Source organism: Malaclemys terrapin, chromosome 23 (genome assembly GCF_027887155.1).
Source record: "Malaclemys terrapin pileata isolate rMalTer1 chromosome 23, rMalTer1.hap1, whole genome shotgun sequence".
Lineage (NCBI taxonomy): Eukaryota > Metazoa > Chordata > Testudines > Emydidae > Malaclemys > Malaclemys terrapin.
The window spans coordinates 5317699-5336145 of record NC_071527.1 but is presented as its reverse complement, the minus strand read 5'-3'; the positions used below and the strand labels follow the sequence as shown (position 1 = coordinate 5336145).

Sequence of the window (18447 nt, the reverse complement as noted above, 5' to 3'; positions counted from 1 at the left end):
GAATTTATCTAGTTCTGTTTTTGAACCCTGTTATAGTCTTGACCTTCACAACGTCCTCTGGCAAATGTGTACAGGGATGGATGGATAGATTAGATTAGATTTGTATGGGGATCCCTAGATGGATCTGTATGGGGATGGATTGATAGATATGGAGTGGATGGATGGTTGGATGGATAGATGTGCATGGACATAGATAGACGGATTAGATAGATGTGTATGGGGAGGCATAGACAGATCTGAGGATGGATAGATAGATGGATGTATATGGGGATAGGTAGACAGATGAGGCTCCTCCAGTAGAATCCAGTGACTTTGTCACAGTCCCCAGCTGTTTTCTCCAGCTTGACTTTCCATGTGTAATTTCCGAGAAGATCATTTCCTGGCAGACCATCAAAGGCAAATGCCTCAATTGTTGCCACTTAGAAGAAAGGGAAAAAGTCCTGCCCGAGGGTGCCTCACCCTCACTCTCCTAGACCGGCCCAGTCGTTCCCTTTAACGAGGGACAAGTTCAGCCCTGAGGAGCCTGCCTCATTATCTTTCCACTATCTAGCCTCTAATCCTGGTGCTCACCAGCTGCCAAGAACGTTCCAACCTGCTGAGTGCAGTCATCCCCATTAACAAGCAGGGAGCCACAGGTGCAGAGGCCCCGCCCCAGGCTTAGTCAAATCCATTGCTAGGTTGTGTGTGTGTGTGTGTGTGTGTGTGTGTGTGTGGTGGGGGAGGTTACCTTCTATGGGAGCATCGGTCAGCATACGGGAGCCAGTGGACCAATGATCATAACATGTGCTATGGGCCAGTTTTGATCCTAAGCTACACTCCATGCAGGCGAATGGGTCTGGGTTGGGGTGGAAGGCTGGGAAGAATAAGAACATAAGAACGGCCATACTGGGTCAGACCAAAGGTCCATCTAGCCCAGTATCCTGTCTTCCGACAGTGGCCAATGCCAGGTGCCCCAGAGGGAATGAACAGAACAGGTAATCATTAAGTGATCCATCCCCTGTTGCCCATTTCCAGCTCTTGGCAAACAGAGGCTAGGGACACCATCCATGTCCATCCTGGCTAATAGCCATTGAGGGACCTATCCTCCATGAACTTATCTAATTTTTTTTTTAACCCTGTTATAGTCTTGGACTTCACAACATCCTCTGACAAGGAGTTCCACAGGTTGACTGTGGGCCGAGGTTGAATGTGAGCCCACATCCCTTTTTAAAGGATGGGTAAATCAGCCACTGATTTATGGAGACTTTCCCTGGGGGTATTCAACCCCCGCTCAGCCCCAGGTCACACCCCTACTCCATCCCTTCCCTCAAGCCCCCATCCCGTCCTGCCTCTTCCCACCCCTGCTCTGCCCCACCCTCATCCCACCCCTTCCCCCATGGTCACAATCCCGCCCCGCCTCTTCCCGCCCCCATTCCACCTCTTCCTTCCCTCTTCCCGCCCAGTTCCACCCCTTCCCCCAGCGGGCCCCGTCCCCGCTCCTCCTCCTTCCGCACAGCGGAATAGCTGATTGCGGCAGGCGGGAGGACCTGCAAGGGAGGGGGAGGAGTTGATCAGTGGGGCTGCTGGCAGGTGGGTAGTGCTGGCCGGGGGCAGCTGGCAGCCGGTGGGTGCTAAGCACCCACTAATTTTGGAGCCCCCACGGAGTTGGCGCCTATGGTTGTCATGCGACCTCAGTGATACTCCGACTGAGGCTCTCTTTAATGTGTCTCCTGCGGCTTTTTGCAACACACGCTACTAGAACACAGTGGGGTTGAATCATTAACCAATTGAAGTCATTTGGCTGTCATACTGTTTAAATATGAATATCCAGCACCTACAGTGAATGAAACAATGAATTCACATTCCTGTGGTGCTTTCAGATAACGTTGATCGCTAATTGGAGGTGTGAGTATTGCTGGGCCAAAGACATGCCCTGCCCACTGGAGCTGTTGGGATTTCACTACATTGACAGGTTTCAGAGTAGGAGCCGTGTTAGTCTGTATCCGCAAAAAGAACAGGAGTACTTGTGGCATTCCATGCATCCGATGAAGTGGGCTGTAGCCCACGAAAGCTTATGCTCAAATAAATTTGTTAGTCTCTAAGATGCCACAAGTACTCCTGTTCTTTTTACTACGGTGGTTGGGGCTAGCTCGGTGGTTTGGGGATAGCTCAGTGGTTTGAGCATTGGCCTGCTAAGCCCAGGGTTGTGAGTTTCATCCTTGAGGGGGCCATTTAGGGATCTGGGGCAAAAATCTGTCTGGGGATTGGTCCTGCTTTGAGCCAGGGGTTGGACTAGATACCTCCTGAGGTCCCTTCCAACCCTGATAGTCTATGATTCTACATTTACAATTAACTGGATATTCTTGTAATCGATGTATTACTAGCACCTGCAATCTCAGAGACTTCGAGCCCAGAAGGAACCAATCATGATCATCTACTCTGATCACTGGCCACAGAACCTCGCCCACCTACTCCTGTAGTGGGCCTAGAACCTCTGTCTGAGTTACTGCAGTCCTCAAAGCTTGATTTAAAGACGTCACATTACAGAGAATCCACCGTTTACCCTAGTTCAAACTAAGGCGGCTGACCCCCCAGGATTGGCCTGGAGTCTCCAGGAATTAATTAAAGATGATGTCATGTGATGAAACCTCCAGGAATACATCCAACCCACAAATTGGCCACCCTTGTTCAAACCAGGGGCACTGGAACAGGGGGAGCCGGGGGGCCATGACCCTCCCACTTTTTAGCCAGCTGTAAGGAGGAGGGGGCGAGGTCTTGGGGGGAAGGGAGGGTGTGTGAGGGGGCCCTTGAGGGAAGGGGCGGTGTGAGGGTGGGGCCTTGGGGGAAGGTGCAGTGCAGGGTGGGGCCTTGTGGAAGGGTCAGTACGGGGGTGGGACTTTGGAGGGAAGGGGAGATGCAGGTGCGGGCTTTCAGGGGGAGGGAGTAGCACAGAGGGTGGGGCCACAGCATGGGAGCCAGTGTCCCCCCCACTCTTAGGGACCTTCTGCCTCTCCTGGTTCAAACCAGCAAGTGACACATGCCCCATAGGAAGGTGAAACCAGCCCCCTCTCTCTCTGCTAATCTGTCCTGAGGGAAAATTCCTTCCCACCCCCAACTGTGGCAATCACTTAGACCCTGAGCATGTGGGCAAGACCCAGTCTGCCCCCATCCCTTTTTGGATGAATTTGCCCGACTTTGCAGGCATAAACCAGCCAGCATGTTGGAAAATGCCACAGAATCATAGAATATCAGGGTTGGAAGGGACCTCAGGAGGTCATCTAGTCCAACCCCCTGCTCAAAGCAGGACCAATCCCCAACTAAATCATCCCAGCCAGGGCTTTGTCAAGCCTGATTTAAAAACCTCTAAGTAAGGAGATTCCACCACCTCCCGAGGTAACCTATTCCAGTGCTTTACCACCCTCCTCGTGAAAAAGTTTTCCCTAATATCCCTTATCAGCAAGTTGGAAAATGCCATGGCTTATCAGTCCTGGCTACAGCCGGTGGGGAATTTTCTGATGAAATGTTTTTTTTGCTGGAAAATGCAGATTAGTCAACCCTAAAACTTGGAACAGGAAAGGGTGGGTTTTGAGGAATTTCTCAACCTGAAAAATTCTGAAGAAAAAAAGGTTTGAAATGTCCCGCTTTGGCATTTTCCAAACCAAGAATTCTGCTTTGGAATGACTTGTTGTTTTGCAATGTAAGATAACTAGAATAATTTTGCAAGGGTTGGATGAATGGAAAAGCTTTGAGAATTTTGAACAAGCTCAGTTGACCCAAACCAATTATTTTTTTTTTCCGGATTTTTGGTTCATGAAAATTCTCAGTATTTTGACTTTTTTCTCCTGAATTTGAGATGAGAAATATTTTTACAATCTCATCAATTCTGATGAAAACTTTTCTCCACCCAGCTCTAGTCCTGACCTGCAGCCCCCATGTCATTCCAGCCCAGGACCCCCCAAATCTGCCAGTAACCCCCAAGGCTGGCCTGAAGCACCTCTGTCAGGCCAGTCATGCATACGAGCTTACACAAGTCTGCAAGTGCACGTCTATCCTGCGTTGTCTGCTATGCATGTTGTGTCCACGTGTGGATATTTTTGCCGCTTGTGACAGCTCACCACTGTTGCAACCACTGGGGGATATTTACCCCCTCAGAGCATGTCTATGTGACGTGGTGCTTCCAACAGCATCTGCACTACAGAGTATAGTCTACACTAGTGCTCCCGATACTGCATTTACTGGTGAAGTTGTAGTGATGGGGGGGGGAGCATCAATTCCCTGTTGCGCAGAAGCCCTGAACCTCACATGAAAAAGGACATAGGACCTCAGGTACCGGCCGTTGCCAAACACCTCATTGTCTCTCTCTCCTCTGCTTTTTTTCTTTTCCTTTTATTTTCTGGGCACAACTCGTGTGTCTTTGGCGGCTTCCCTAATGATGCGCAAGGTTCTGATGGTGTAAAGCCGGAATAACTCCAGCCAAGCCACACAATGGCGGTGCTAGCCCATTGGGGGCCCTAAGCGGTAATAGTTTTTTTGGCCCCCCCCAACACATAATAAAAACCTAATAGAATAAAAACCCCGTGGAGCTGCTTGGGGCCCTAAGTCTGCTTATGCCTAGTGCCAGCTCTGGGTTCACCCACTATCACTGAGCCCAGAAGCTGGCCGGATAGTTGCATTTCCTGCCCTCTCTGGGTGGATCCTGGGCCAGTTCATGAGGCTGCTGCCCCCCTCTGGTATTTTTGCAAGGTGCTTCTCCAAACACAACAGCGAGGGGACGCTTCTTGGAGCTGGGCCGGTGCATTTGATTGCCCCTCTCTGGCTTTGAAAGAGTTAACTAGGTGCGGCAGGATGGAGGGAGCAGGTGTTGGCCTGGCTCTGTGGTAGCCCCGCCCCTCCAGCGGCCTGCAGCCAGTCAGTGCTCCAGGTATTGAATCCCCGCCCCCTGATGGCCCGGTATATAACTTGGCACACACCCCACTCAGCTCTCAGCCTCCAGAGCCTGTCCTTCAGCTGCTGTGCTTGCTCAACCAGTGTTTCCTGTCCTCCTCCACTAGCCTCTCCAAAATGTCTCACAGAGTAACCCAAAAGAACTACAGGAGCACCAGCTCTGTTCCTGCTCGTGCCTTCAGCAGCCGGTCCTACACGTCTGGCCCCGTGACCAGCACCAGGATGAGCTCATCCTACTCCAGCTATGGTGGGAACAGGTATGGAGGAGGCAGCATGCGGGGACCGTCGACGGGCTATGGACTTGGCGCCGGGGGCGGCATCACCGCCGTCAGCGTCAACCCGAACCTGTTGGCGCCCCTCAACCTGGAGATCGACCCCACCCTCCAGCACGTGCGGACGCAGGAGAAGGAGCAGATCAAGACCCTCAACAACAAATTCGCCTCCTTCATCGACAAGGTGAGTCCCGGCACCATCGGGGTGAAGCTGGTATCTGCAGAGCTGGGTTGGCAGGCAGAGAAGTGGGTGTGTTCCTTGGGGATGGGCAGAAGTCAACCAGACTTGCTCTGTTGCTGTAACACCTGTAGGCTGGAAGGAGACAGTCCGGATTCTGCTCTCAGTTACGCCCCATGCCACCCACTGTGACTCGAGTGGGGTGCGGGGGTGCGTGTAGTAAACATCTCGGGGTAATGTCTCTCTGCCATGTAGCATATAAGGGGAGCAGTGACCTGCTAGCCAATATCCCCGCAATCAGAGGGGAATCGGAACGGCTTTTCAGCCAGATCAGATCCCTCTGAGCCACTTCTGAGCCAAAGGCTCCTCCTACAGGTGCATGAGAACATGGAGAAAAATTTCCTCTGCTTGTCTTAGTTACAAAGATTTTTTCGGTCACTGCACCACCTGGTGGGTTGGAAAAGCCCCTTTCCCGGAGGTGGGGGAGCGGAATGGAGCGAGAGATGCAAAGGTTCCCCACTGGGACACCTGCCAATCCAGGCCCCCGAGTGGCTGTCAAAGCGTTGGCATTGGAGAGCAGCTTTCGAGCTAAAGGGGAAGTTGCCTGCACAGGGGAAGAATGTGCCACCTTGCAAAGCACCCCTGCTAAAGGGCGTGGCTGGGGGGTTTCTCCATTGCTCTCAATGGAGGCTGCTGGGGGCTGAGGTCTAAAAGTGGGGGCTGATTCCAGGTGCCCAGCTTGGTGCCTGGTTTTCAGAGGGTGCCAGGCACGGGCAGCAGGGGGTCAGCACCTCTGAAAATCAGGCCCGAAAATGGAGGCACCCAAAATCTTGGGGCCTAACATACATCCAGCCGGGGAAAGTCCTGAGCTAGTGGCGCTGGGATGAGCCGGAAGGAACCCAGTGGCTTTTCCCCATCCTCATGCGCCTGTGATCCCAGCCTGGAAAAAGATGTATCCCCCTGCATGCGGTAAGGCCGAGAGGGGCTGCATCAAGACTTCTTCTCTCCTTCAGTATTTCCAAGGCCCTGGTATATGGCAGCAGCACAGTGGTCCCCACTTACAGGGGACAGGCGTAGACTCCCCCCCCCCCCCCTTGGCAACCTGCATCTGCTCCTGTTCCACCCTCACCTGGGCTTTTGCTTCAGAGGCTGGCAAAAGAGCAGCTGGCATTGGGCTTAGAAAGGTCTTTTAAAAAAATATCAGAGGGGTCGCTGCGTTCGTCTGTATCCACAAAACCGAGGAGTCCGGTGGCACCTTAAAGACTAACAGATTTTTTGGGGGGCAGAAGCTTTCGTTTTTTACACACACACACACACACACACACACACACTGCCATCTGGAGGAAATGCTTAACTATAGGCAATGTAACAATCTAACCTGAAAGCCCCTCCCACCACGCCCATGGCTGTTCTGGGGCACCTGGGTCGGGTTTGGATTTAAACCAACAGGTTTTATGGCCTGTTAGCAAAGGCCTGTGTTTACATCTCGGTTATCTAAGGCTGGGCCATTGGCAGGAACAGCTGCCTCGCCCTGCACCTGCCCTTCAGGAGTCCAAGGGTCCTAGCCACTCCTTTGGCCCAAGGCCTGTTACAAGATCCCCCTAGCCCAGATCATGGAGGACTGCAGAGAACTCCGGGCCAGGTGTGAAAAATCAGGACAGGGGGTGGGGGGGTAATAGGTCCCTATATAAGACACAGCCTCAAATATCAGGACTGTCCCTATAAAATAGCCCGGCCATCTGCTAAACGGGACAGCTTTTTGCACGTGCTCCAGCAGTGTCCAGAGGGGGCCGAATGCTTTGGCAAGTCTAACCCCATGTGCTAAATCAGGTGTCCCGCTGGCAAAGCTCCCCTTGACTTCAGCAGCTCTAAGTCTACAAGTAAATGCTAAAGGCATTTGTAGGCCTGTGGGTTAAATCCTGCAGCGCCTGTGTAACCCACTGGGGGGCGTATGTTCCCCCCTCCCCACCCCAGTGCCCCGAAGGGGCTGTGTTGTGACAGACCACTTAAGCAGCCTTGATTGTTTAGCTCAAGCCATGGCTGCTTGTCCTTTTTATCTCTGGAGGTCCTTGGTTCAATCCCTCGTGTGTCCAACTCCGTTTGCGGTGAAGGGCAGTTACATCAGTGTCAATCCAGAGTGACTCCCCTTTGCCAGGCCTTTTTTCTTGTTTACACTAAGGCTGCTTTACACCCCCAGAGTAGGGAAAATGGGCCTTTGTGTAAATAAATCAGACACCATTTATTTAGGGCCCGATTCCGCTCTCTGTTATACTGGTGTAAATCCAGAGTCACTCTGGATTTACTTTGAGAGCAGAATTTGGCTCAACAGGGAAAACTACCCCTTCCGATACCTGGACTCCTCTCCCATTGAATTAAACGGTGCACACGTCCAAAGGCAGAATAAGTCTCTATGGCACCGAGTCACTTATACAAGGGGAACGCTGTTGCTTTCAGTGAAGCTACTTTGGATTTATGAGTGGAGGTGGGAGCAGAATCAGACTCGGTGCAGTTACTGTAGGCCTGGTTGTCTTCTCACTTACACCTGATTCTATCAGGGAACTCCATTGACTTGCCTGAGATACTCCTGATTCACACGTGAGAGAAGGCTCAGGACCTAGTGGGAGGGATGGCAGGTGATTTCCGGAGCATGAGTGGGAAGAAGCCATCCGTGCCCAACAGGTTGCAACTCTCCCGGCAGGAGATTCCTGCCTCCCATGTCCACAGCCACTGAGCACTGCAGGTGTAATCGGCAAGGCTCTGCTTCCCTCCCCACACTAGGTCCGCTTCCTGGAGCAGCAGAACAAGATGCTGGAGACCAAGTGGGACCTGCTGCAGGGCCAGAAGACCACCCGCAGCAACATGAACAACATGTTCGAGGCCTACATCAACAACCTGCGCAGACAGCTGGATGGCCTGGGCCAGGAGAAGCTCAAGTTGGAGGCTGAGCTGGGTAACATGCAGGGCCTGGTGGAGGACTTCAAGAATAAGTGAGTCCAACTGAGGCCAAAGCGGGGGGCGGGGAGAGACACACCTTCCTGCCCCCTCCAAAGGGGGGTAGAAATCCCAGGCACACCGAGGTCTGGGGTCGCACCCCAATGTTCTAGCACAAGGAGGCTCTCAAAGGCTACACCCATTATCAGCCTGCTGCCTCCTTCAGGGCAGTCATTGGATCTGGCCGGGTTATCAACACCTGCCCAGCTTGTGTGCTCCTTGCTTCCCTGCACAGGGGTTGGAGGTCCAGGGGTTATGAGTGTAGGTAGGGGCCTGGAAAGCCTTAGAGGGGTTGCGGGGGGAGGGGGAGATTCTCAGCTGCTCTTGGTGGGGGTGGGATGGGCATCATTGGGGGTTTTCCTCCATCATTTCACATATAAACCCCAATGCACAATCCCCCCCCAGTGAGCACAGTTTCCCAAACCCATCCTGTCCTTTTACCTTCCAGATCTGGAAGGTCATTGGTGGGTGCCTGGCTAGGGGTCTCCCTGCCTCCTGGCATCCCCTAGATGGGCCTATATGCCCCCCCACCCCGCCCGATGATCACTACGCCTTCATAGCATCCATCAGAGAATGACTTCCCAGCCCTACCGCAGACCTGACCATTTCCCCCCTCCCGCAGATATGAGGATGAAATCAATCACCGCACTGAGAAGGAGAATGAATTTGTCCTGCTTAAGAAGGTGAGTCCGTGCTGCTCCAGGGCTTGGCTGGGCGCCGCAGGCAGAGAGGGCCGGGGGTCTCTCTAATGGGGTCCGTGCTCTCTTCCTGCAGGATGTGGATGAGGCCTACATGAACAAGGTGGAGCTGGAGTCCCGGCTGGAAAGCCTGACTGACGAGATCAACTTCCTGAGGCAGCTGTATGACGAGGTCTGTGATGTCTCCCTTTGGCTCAGTCCTGTAGCCCTGGCCCTTTAAATTCCTTCCTGACCTGCAGGGGGGAACCCATTGAATAACACTGAGTTCCTGCAAAGACAAGTGTCTTCTTGCAGGAGACAAGGGATTTTTAAAGGGCTGGGACTATTTGCACATAAGGTGCATGGTGACGCCCCCCTTGTCCCCTCCCCGGATAGCCATGCCATCAATCCTACAGCATCTGCTGCTGTCCCCTGGCCCTTGGAGGTTGGTGAGTGGAAGGAGGGGGATCTCAGCCAACACCAGCCCCAGTGGATTCAGTGGCTGGATCAGTCTGGGATAGGGTTACCATTGGTCCTCGAATCTCCATCCGGGGGGACTTTTGAAATCTGAACGAATGTCTGTGTTTTGGTATTGTCACCCTTACTTCTGCGCTGCCTTCAGAGCTGGGCAGCTGGAGAGCGGCGGCTGCTGGCCGGGAGCCCAGCTCCGAAGGCAGCGCCGCCACCAGCAGCAGCGCAGATGTGAGGATGGCTTGGGATGGTATTGCCACCCTTATGTCTGCGCTGCTGCTGGCGGCGGCGCTGCCTTCAGCGCTGGGAGGTCAATGGCGGCTGAGGTACCCCACCCCGTTCCTCCTCCAGCTCCCCCTCCCTTCAGCAATGTCTTCTATTTGGGAACTTGAAATCTGGTCATCCTAGTCTGGGAAAGCAGCCAACGGCAAGGCATTGGGAATGCTGGTGGGTGCACCGAGTTCTCCATGCTCCGTGGTAACAGATGATCCTTATGATTCCTCCCTGCCGCACCCAGGAGCTGCGTGAGCTGCAGTCCCAGGTCTCGGACACCTCTGTGGTCCTGACCATGGACAACAACCGCAAGCTGGACCTGGACGGCATCATCGCAGAGGTTAGAGCGCAGTACGAGGAGATGGCCAACAGGAGCCGGGCGGAGGCTGAGAACATGTATAAGACCAAGGTGAGTTGCCCGTCTGTCCCCCGGAGCTGCTGGTGATGCAGCCAGCCTGGTCTCTGAGCTGACGTGGGTGGGTCAGGGCGTGTGGCATTGCCCATGGGAACGTCCGCTAGGTGGCAGCTGTCCCATTTCTTCCCTCCAGCTGGTGAGCTGAGCATATGAAGCGTCCCCTGCCGTGCAGAAGCCTTCTGTAGCAGGCATTGCATATGCATGCGTCATTCTCAAATGCAGCATGACTCACCGTCCCCCTCTAGTGGCTGGAGTCATAGTTCAGGGCAACTGCAGCTGTGCTCCCCTTCTGTGGCCCAGCAAGGACACCCGCTCTTAAGCTCCCGGCTCCTCGGCCGTCACCTCTTTTGGGCGGAGAACCGTGTCTCTCTCCCTCTCGACTGGGGTTCTCTAAGGCTTTCCAGGCCCCTACCTACACTCATAACACTTCCCATGTCTCCCCCCTAGGAGAAGTTACAGCCAATCCCCCAATAATACATCAACTTTGCACTTAATACAATGGACTCCAAAGAGACTTAGAATCAACGGAATAAAGGTTTTTTTCAAGGCTATTACAGGGGATTGCCGTATCTGCCACAGCTGGGGCACACGTTCCGCAAGGAACCCCTGTCTGTTCTTCCTGCATACCCTAGGCCGCTGCACTTCCCCGCGTGGAGCCTGCTACAGCCTTGGCTCCATAGACCTACTGTCTCTCAAATGGGGCACAAACAACCTAACGCTGAAATCTGAGGCTGTAGAACAGAGGTGGGCAAACTGGGGGCTGCATCTGGCCTGTGAGACCCTCCTGCCCGGCCCCTGAGCTCCTGGCCCGGGAGGCTTGCCCCGGCCTCTCTCCCACTGTTCCCCCTCTGCCGCCGGCGCAATGCTCTGAGTGACAAGCCAGGAACTGGAGCCAGGCCTCCCAAGTCAGTGCCCTACCCATTGGACCATACTTCCCTTCCCTTTGGTTGTCCCAGGTGGAAGCCTCACTCCTAAGGGTGAGCTTTAGTGCAAGCAGGAACGGCAAGTGCTTCCCACACGCCGGCCGTGCCTGCCACACTCCCCTGGCAGTCCAGCCTTGGGCTCCCATGCAGCTCATGCATCATTCCAATCCAGACCGGAAACACCCCATTGCTAGACCTGTCCCGAGCTCCCAATCCGCCCGACCTGCAGGACCTGCGCTGTTCCACCCCGGAGCAGCTGTCTCTAATCCTGCGGTGGTTTTGCAATGTGCACTCTGAGACTTTGTACAGAGAGATTCCACACTGGTTCCTCCGCCCCTGGAAGCTGGGACGACACCCTTAGCTACAGCGCTGACTGCAATTTGCATAGCATTATGCACAGGGCTTTCTAAGCAGCAATATTACGTGGTTTTCATTCCGATTTCCTTCTGGCTTCCCTTCCCGACACGTGGAATTTAATCCAGCCTTGCAAAATCCCACGTCCTCCTGGGGAGGAGGATTTGACTGAAGGGGAAATGAAATGCCACCAGTCTCTTCATTTGCAAGCTCTGAGCCAGGCCTGGTGAATTTTCCTGGCAAATTTGCAAGGCTGATTAAAGCTGTTAAAAATGGAGCCTTCCAGAGCAGGGACAATTGTGACCGGACTCCTGGTTTATACGGTTTCCCTGGTGGTAAAGAGCCAGGATTCAGCTGTAATGATTATAAGGGGATTTCTTTTTTGAGGCTGCTGGACACGGACTAACCTTGGGAGTCTCTCTAGCTCCCAGCCTGGGCTGCCATCTCTCCCCATACAGGATCTCCCCAAATCCTGGCCTGGATCCTGCACTCCCGGAAGGGGGACAGCTGATGACACTGCGCGCTCTGTTCTCAATTCCTTGTCTCTCTCCTTCCCACGCAGTACGAGGAGATCCAGGCGGTGGCGGGGAAGCACGGGGACGACCTCCGTAGCACCAAGACCGAGATCAACGAGCTGAACAGGATGATCCACCGGCTACAGTCGGAGATCGATGCCCTGAAAGGCCAGGTGAGAGAAACAACTGCTGACTTCTCCAGAATTGCACCAGACCCTTCGTTCCCTCCTCCTGCAGTTATTTGGGGGCCCAGGATTCCCTCTTACCATTCTTAGCTTGCCAGTCTTCAGATCCCTCTCAATCCACCTTGTAGATCTTGGTTTATAACTGCAGATGTGGGGTAACACCGCCCCATTCTCTAGTGTAGATGGGAAATTCCCCATGTGCTCCCCAACTGTGAGCAGCACAACTGTGGTTTGAGGGCATGGTTAAATATCTGTCTCCGGGCCAGTTTTTCAGCGGACGTAATCAATACAGCGCCACAGAAGTCAAGCTGTCTCTGCCTGTTTACCTCAGCTGCTGATCTGGCTTTTCTTTCTCCTTAATCTCACTGGCTCTTGTCTCTGTAATCGCTCTCTGGGGAGTCCATTTCTCGCTCTCCCTAGTTTCTTTCACAGCTCTTGGGACTTTAGCAGCTAAGCACCTCACCAGTCCCACACGTCGGCCTGCACTGCAGAATGGAACGGTGCTTAGAAACAGGATCGGGGGCGTGTGTTGTGACGGTGACATGCTTGCAGCCCTGGTGTAGACAGGAACCCGCTTCCCTTTCGTCCGGAGGGCTTTTCACTTCTTTGCTCCCCAGTGTCCTTTGGAGAAGCCTGTATGATGGGAGAAAGGAAAATCTGAATAGGATGCAAGAGCTCAGGGCTGGTCTATGGTGCAAACTATCTGCCATGCGTGCAAAGCAGGGCATGGACCCACATAGCTTCCTCTGGTTTGAAATGGGAGCAAACTGCCCAGTTGCAAGCCCCCGCTTTGCCTGGGTGCAGTGCATTTACATTGGGGCAGCAACATCGGTGCTAAAATTTAGACCAGCCCTTAGTGTGTTGGCTTTATAACGCCGCAGCAGATATCTCCAGGGAGCTTCACCCTCCTCCTCCGATAAGGATACTGGGAGAGGCCCCTGTTCTGGGAGAAACCATCTAATGCGTCCCCCTGCCTCCACCCCTCAGCGTGCCAGCTTGGAAGCAGCCATTACTGAGGCCGAGGAGCGCGGTGAGATGGCCATCAAAGATGCCAGTGCCAAGCTGGCCGAGTTGGAGGGTGCCCTGCAGAGAGCCAAGCAGGACATGGCCCGCCAGCTGCGGGAGTACCAGGAGCTGATGAACGTCAAGCTGGCGCTGGATATCGAGATCGCCACCTACAGGAAGCTGCTGGAAGGAGAGGAGAGCAGGTGGGTGTGGGAGGCTGGCATCCTGTGTCATGATTGCATGGCTTCTCCCCCTCTCCAGAGAGAGGACCAATGAGGCTGAGGACAATAGACCAGCCCCGGGGCTGGAACTTGGCTCCAATGTGGTGCACGTCTCTCTCGGAGCAAGGTCTGTAGATTAACCCCTTGTGTGCTGAGCCTTGCTGACTTCTGAATGCATCAGGATTTGGGTGATGCCGGGATTTCATAGGGACAGTCCCGATATTCGGGGCTTTGTCTTATATGGGCGCCCATTGCCCCCTACCCCGTCCCAGTTTTTCACACTTGCTCTCTGGTCACTCTAATCAGGATGTCCTGCTAGCGCCAGCTTTCCAAAGAGCACCCTCAGTGGTGCCCACAACATGCTGGGTGCAAATTGGACTGCTGGTCCCAGTTTGAACAGGTTGTTTGAGCCTGCATGGAGCCTAGGAGGGGTTGCTGGCCCTTTAAGGGGCTTGCACTGTACATCCACCATCACTACAGCCTCACATCAGTCCTCGGTTTTTCAGGGTGACTCCCGCAAATAATCCGTAATTGACTGACAGGCCGACGGAGCTTAGTTATGTCGGCTGCGGGCCCATTAATGGGGCTCTTGCCGTCACATGTTCATCTGTCTAGCGCATCCATTGGTGCGAACGTCTTGCGGACGTCCCATTGATGATGGCGTCTGCACGCTGATGCGGAGTCAGCCAAGGCAGTGTCAGCCGCTGTGTGAGGACGGGGGGAAGCTCGGGGGGTGGGGGGGTGGGCAGGCGCAGAGTGGCTGAGATGTAACTCGTCTCCCAGCAGCGAGTTAGTGCAGTGCAGCCAGGGGGCCATGAATTCTGAGATGCAGCAGGGGCAGTGTTGCCTAGTGTGGGGATGATCAAACCCTTTCCATGCACTCACCCACTTTCCCATACTGGGATATCCCTCCCCAGGGCCGTGCCTAGCCATTTTGGTGCCCTATGCAGCCCCAGGCCTCCGGGGGAAGGCTGTGTGAGGCCCCAGGCCTCTGCGGGGGGTGGGATGGGGATGTAGGGGGGAAGCCCGCTCCACTCCCCTGGCTCCCAGCCTTGGGGGGTAGGGGGGAACCACCCTCCAGCACTCGCCAGTGGGGCGGCTGGGAGCCAGGGGAGCAGAGCAGGCGGGGGTGAGTGCAGGCCTGACCCCTGCAGCAGTCCTCAGGGGAATGGGGGTGGGGGCTTGGGGGCGGAGCAGTGGTGGGGGCTTGGGGGCGGAGCAGGGGTGGGGGCTTGGGGAAGGGGTGGAGTGGGGGCAGGGATGGGGGCCATGAGGAAGAGGCAGAGCAGGGCCTGGAGCAGCACGCAGCTGTGTAGGGCACCAGGAAATGCATATGGGTAAGGACGGCCCCGGCCCTCCCCTCATCCCACTTAGCAATATGGAAAGGGCAGGCTGGTCACGACCCCCTGACATCTGTTTGCAGCGCAGTCCCCTGCTTGAGACCCGCCCCCCCTTGTCTAGATGGCCCGGAACGCCTGGGTTTTAGTCCTGCCTTTGCGGACTCACTGGCTGGCCTCAGCTGGGTCAGTGACTAATCTGCAAAGCAAGGGTATGATATTAGTAACAAACCCTCTCCGCTTAGGGCTTCACTCTTGTAAATTTCTGGCAGGCCACGGATGCTCAGAAGTTCCCAGGAGCAGCCAGGATAGAACCCAGATCCTTCTGCCTCAAAAGTAACAGGCCCTTATCAATAGAGCTAAAGGAGAATCTCTGCTGTTAGCAGTATTAGGTCTATGACACACAGATGAGCAGTTCTGATGCCACATTGGCAGTGGCTTACACGTTCCACGCAGCCCTAATTTTGTCCTTCTCTGTGCCCCATCCCCTTTCGACACTGTCCGGGCACTGATAACTCATATCCCTCTCTTCTGCTTGGCAGGCTGGAGTCTGGGATGCAAAGCATGAGCATTCAGACCAAGACGACCGGCTATTCAGGTAAATGCGTTTCATCTGGGGCGGGGGTGGGTAATGTGGGGCAGCAGGGCAGCACTCCGAGCTGGGGCAGAATGCCCCCCACCCGCCCCCGGTGAAAGGGACTCTGCTACTCAGTGGGAGTTTGACACATGTCCGGAGAGCAGAGCCAGGGGCGTGGCTTGGGGAGAAGAAATTGGCCCCTTACAACTCACTGAGGGCCCTAATTCTCACTGACTTCAGCGGGAGCTGAGGGCACTCAGCACCTTGAAGAACTGGGCCTGGTTCCCCATGGTCACTCAGTCTTAGTGGCACCGAACCAGATGCGTTGGGGAGTGATTCTTTCTCTGCAGCAATGGGGATATGCAGCGGGGAAGGGGCAGACCGAATGTGCCTAAACCCCAGCAGTGGGATGGTTCCTAATGCCAGGAGCTCCTTTTTCCAAGGTTGAGCTCCTGACCTAGAAGATGAGGGAAGGAAGCATTGCAGGGTTAGATGCTCTGTAATCATAGACTATCAGGGTTGGAAGGGACCTCAGGAGGTATCTAGTCCAACCCCCTGCTCAAAGCAGGACCAATCCCCAACTTTTTTGCCCCAGATGCCTAGCTGGCCCCCTCAACTCACAACCCTGGGTTTAGCAAGCCAGTGGTCAAACCACTGAGCTATCCCTCCCCGCATCCTCTTCTGCTTTTATAAAGGGGTGTTGGCTAAAGGCTGACCCATCCTGCCCACACTCTCGCTCTCCGCCCTTGGGGGAATCCAGTTAGTGATTCAGGACCACTCCATCCTGGCAGCACCTAGCCCAAGATCTAGCCTTTCGCCTGCGGTGTGATGTCCTCCCCGGTGCAGAGCTGCCCAGCTGACTCAACTGTAGGAGAGCTCCTAGGTTTTGTAGCCGAGACCGAGCGTTGTCGCCTTGCAGGGTCTGCAGCGCTTCAGTCCTTGGCTGACTCACAGGCCCACAGAATGTGGGTTGAGCCATCCAGGCGGTCAGCATTGCCCTGGGTTGCGGAGTCACCTGTGCATCCTGTGTGGTCTTATTGGTCTTCTGTCTCTCTCCTCCTCTCCAGGTGGGCTTGGCAGTGCATATGGTGGTTACGGGAGAGGATACGGCAGCTCCTACGCGGGTGGCAGCTACTCCCTGAAATCCCCCACGCTGGAGAGCTCGCCTCTCAGCAGGTCGAAGGCCATCGTGATCAAGAAAATCGAGACCAGGGATGGGAGAATGGTGTCTGAGACCTCAGACGTCCTGTCCAACTGAGCAGCCACCGGATGAGCCTCCACAGCTTAAAAGTGCCTTAAGAGATGAGCCTTTCCTGATCAGCTGGGCCTCTAGGACTCTGGGGGAGACTGGGGCAAGGGCTGGCACCCAGAATCCCCCACCCCAAACCCAGCAGCGTTTGCAAATTCTCTTGTGATAATCGATGAGTCGTCTGATGCCCCAGGTGCTCCCCCTGCCTGTCCCTCTCCTCATTCAGGCATGTGGAGGAGGTGCTGAGAATCCACCTGTTAGAGTCCAGATGGCCAGGTTTCCATCCTTGGTCCTTTCTCTTTCCCTGGCTGCTCCATCCAGCACTGTCTCCGCTTGGAGGACTGGCTCAGGCCTGGACCGAGCATTTCAATCGGTGTCGCCCACAGCTCTTGAGCTCTCTTCTCACAGATGCAGAGAGTCACAAATGCGCCCCGTGGCATGGCCCTCGTGTGGTGCGGCCAGAATGCCAACAATGTGGCATCATGACGTCCCCGCGGCATGATGCCAGCCTCACTGCCCCGGGATTAGAGCCTAGGGGAATTTGGTCTGGGTCCCAATACCCCCAGGCTCTGAGGTTGTTGGAAAATGGGGTCTTGATTATTACAAAAGGCCTCCATCTCTTTTATGGCAGTGGTTCCCAAACTGGGGTGTGCCCCCCCCAGGGGGGGTGCAGAGGAATATTCGGGGTGGTGTGGCAAGGCCTGAGCCCATCCCAGCCCCACAGGGGGTGGGGAGGAAGCGCCACCCAGCCCCGTTCTGCCCCCAGCTCCATTCCGGCCCTGCCCCCGGCTGCAGTTCTGGCCAGGGCCCCCAACTGTGGCCCTGCTCCTGGCCACAGCCCCCGACCGCAGCCTCGCTCCTGGATACAACTCCCAGGGGTTGTAAACCAAGTAAGGAGCGTGGGGGTGTGACCCAAAAAGTTTGGGGACCGGTGTCGTATGGCCACATGATGCCAGGACCTTAACCGTCAGTCCACTGCTTTGTGGCTCTCTTCATTGCCATGATATGAGATCTCCTTGTGGCTGGGAGGGAGGAAAAGGGTGTTTTTCCACCTCCCAGCTATCTGGGGGAGGTGATGGGTGGGGGAAGTTGCCAGTTCTGTTCCCAGTGCGTCAGCTTGGGCATCTCCGGTTCAATGCTTTGTCAGCACAACTGTAAGCAAATCTTTTTGATGGTGGAACTAAAGCATTGAGGCCAACTCTGTGAAATGTGTGATTCTTTCTTTCTCTCCCACCCCCTCCACCGCCTTGTGTGCAGGGGGTGTGTTGACTAAGCAACATTATCTCTCTTTCCTTCTTCTGCAGTACAATGTTCAGTTGATAGAGATCGAAGCTGTGTTGGCCCTTCCTTCTCTCATTCCCCTCCCCACGGAGGGCCGTACCTTCTCCATTTTCTCAATAAAGCTGTTACTGATAATGGTGGTGTCTGTCTTGTGTCCTGGGCTAACTTTTGCTGAGAGATGCCTGCGTTTTGTTCTCCCAGTGATACGGAATCAGTCCTTGTCTTCCTTTTGCCTGACTGCAGTAAGACCAAAAGAAGCACTAAACATTTTTCTGATTCTTTGAAACTGAAGCTTGTCCGGCGAATGCATCAATATGGACGCATTTTTTTTTAGAAACAAATTGGAAAAAAAAAATTGAAAAATGTTTAAAATGTCAAAACCCTTCGATTTTTGGGGCTTGAAATGGTTTTTCCATTTGAAATTTTAGTCTTTTAGTTTAGGTGTTTGATTTATTTATTTATTAAGGTCACAAAACATTGTGAAAAGCAACAGAGGGTCCTGTGGCACCTTTGAGACTAACAGAAGTATTGGGAGCATAAGCTTTCGTGGGTAAGAACCTCACTTCTTCAGATGCAAGACATCTGAAGATGTGAGGTTCT

At 54.3% G+C, this 18447-nt stretch overlaps 1 protein-coding gene across 1 annotated transcript; it reads left to right on the top strand.

The window, feature by feature from the left end:
- Positions 1–4961: 4961 nt before the first annotated feature.
- Positions 4962–17982, top strand: KRT8 (keratin 8). Its single transcript, XM_054012365.1, has 9 exons — positions 4962–5379; positions 8152–8360; positions 8987–9047; positions 9139–9234; positions 10030–10194; positions 12040–12165; positions 13165–13385; positions 15283–15338; positions 16385–17982. Exons 1-9 carry the CDS (start codon positions 5041–5043, stop codon positions 16573–16575), a joined length of 1464 nt encoding a protein of 487 aa, XP_053868340.1. The 5' UTR covers positions 4962–5040; the 3' UTR covers positions 16576–17982.
- The last annotated feature ends 465 nt before the right edge of the window (positions 17983–18447 follow it).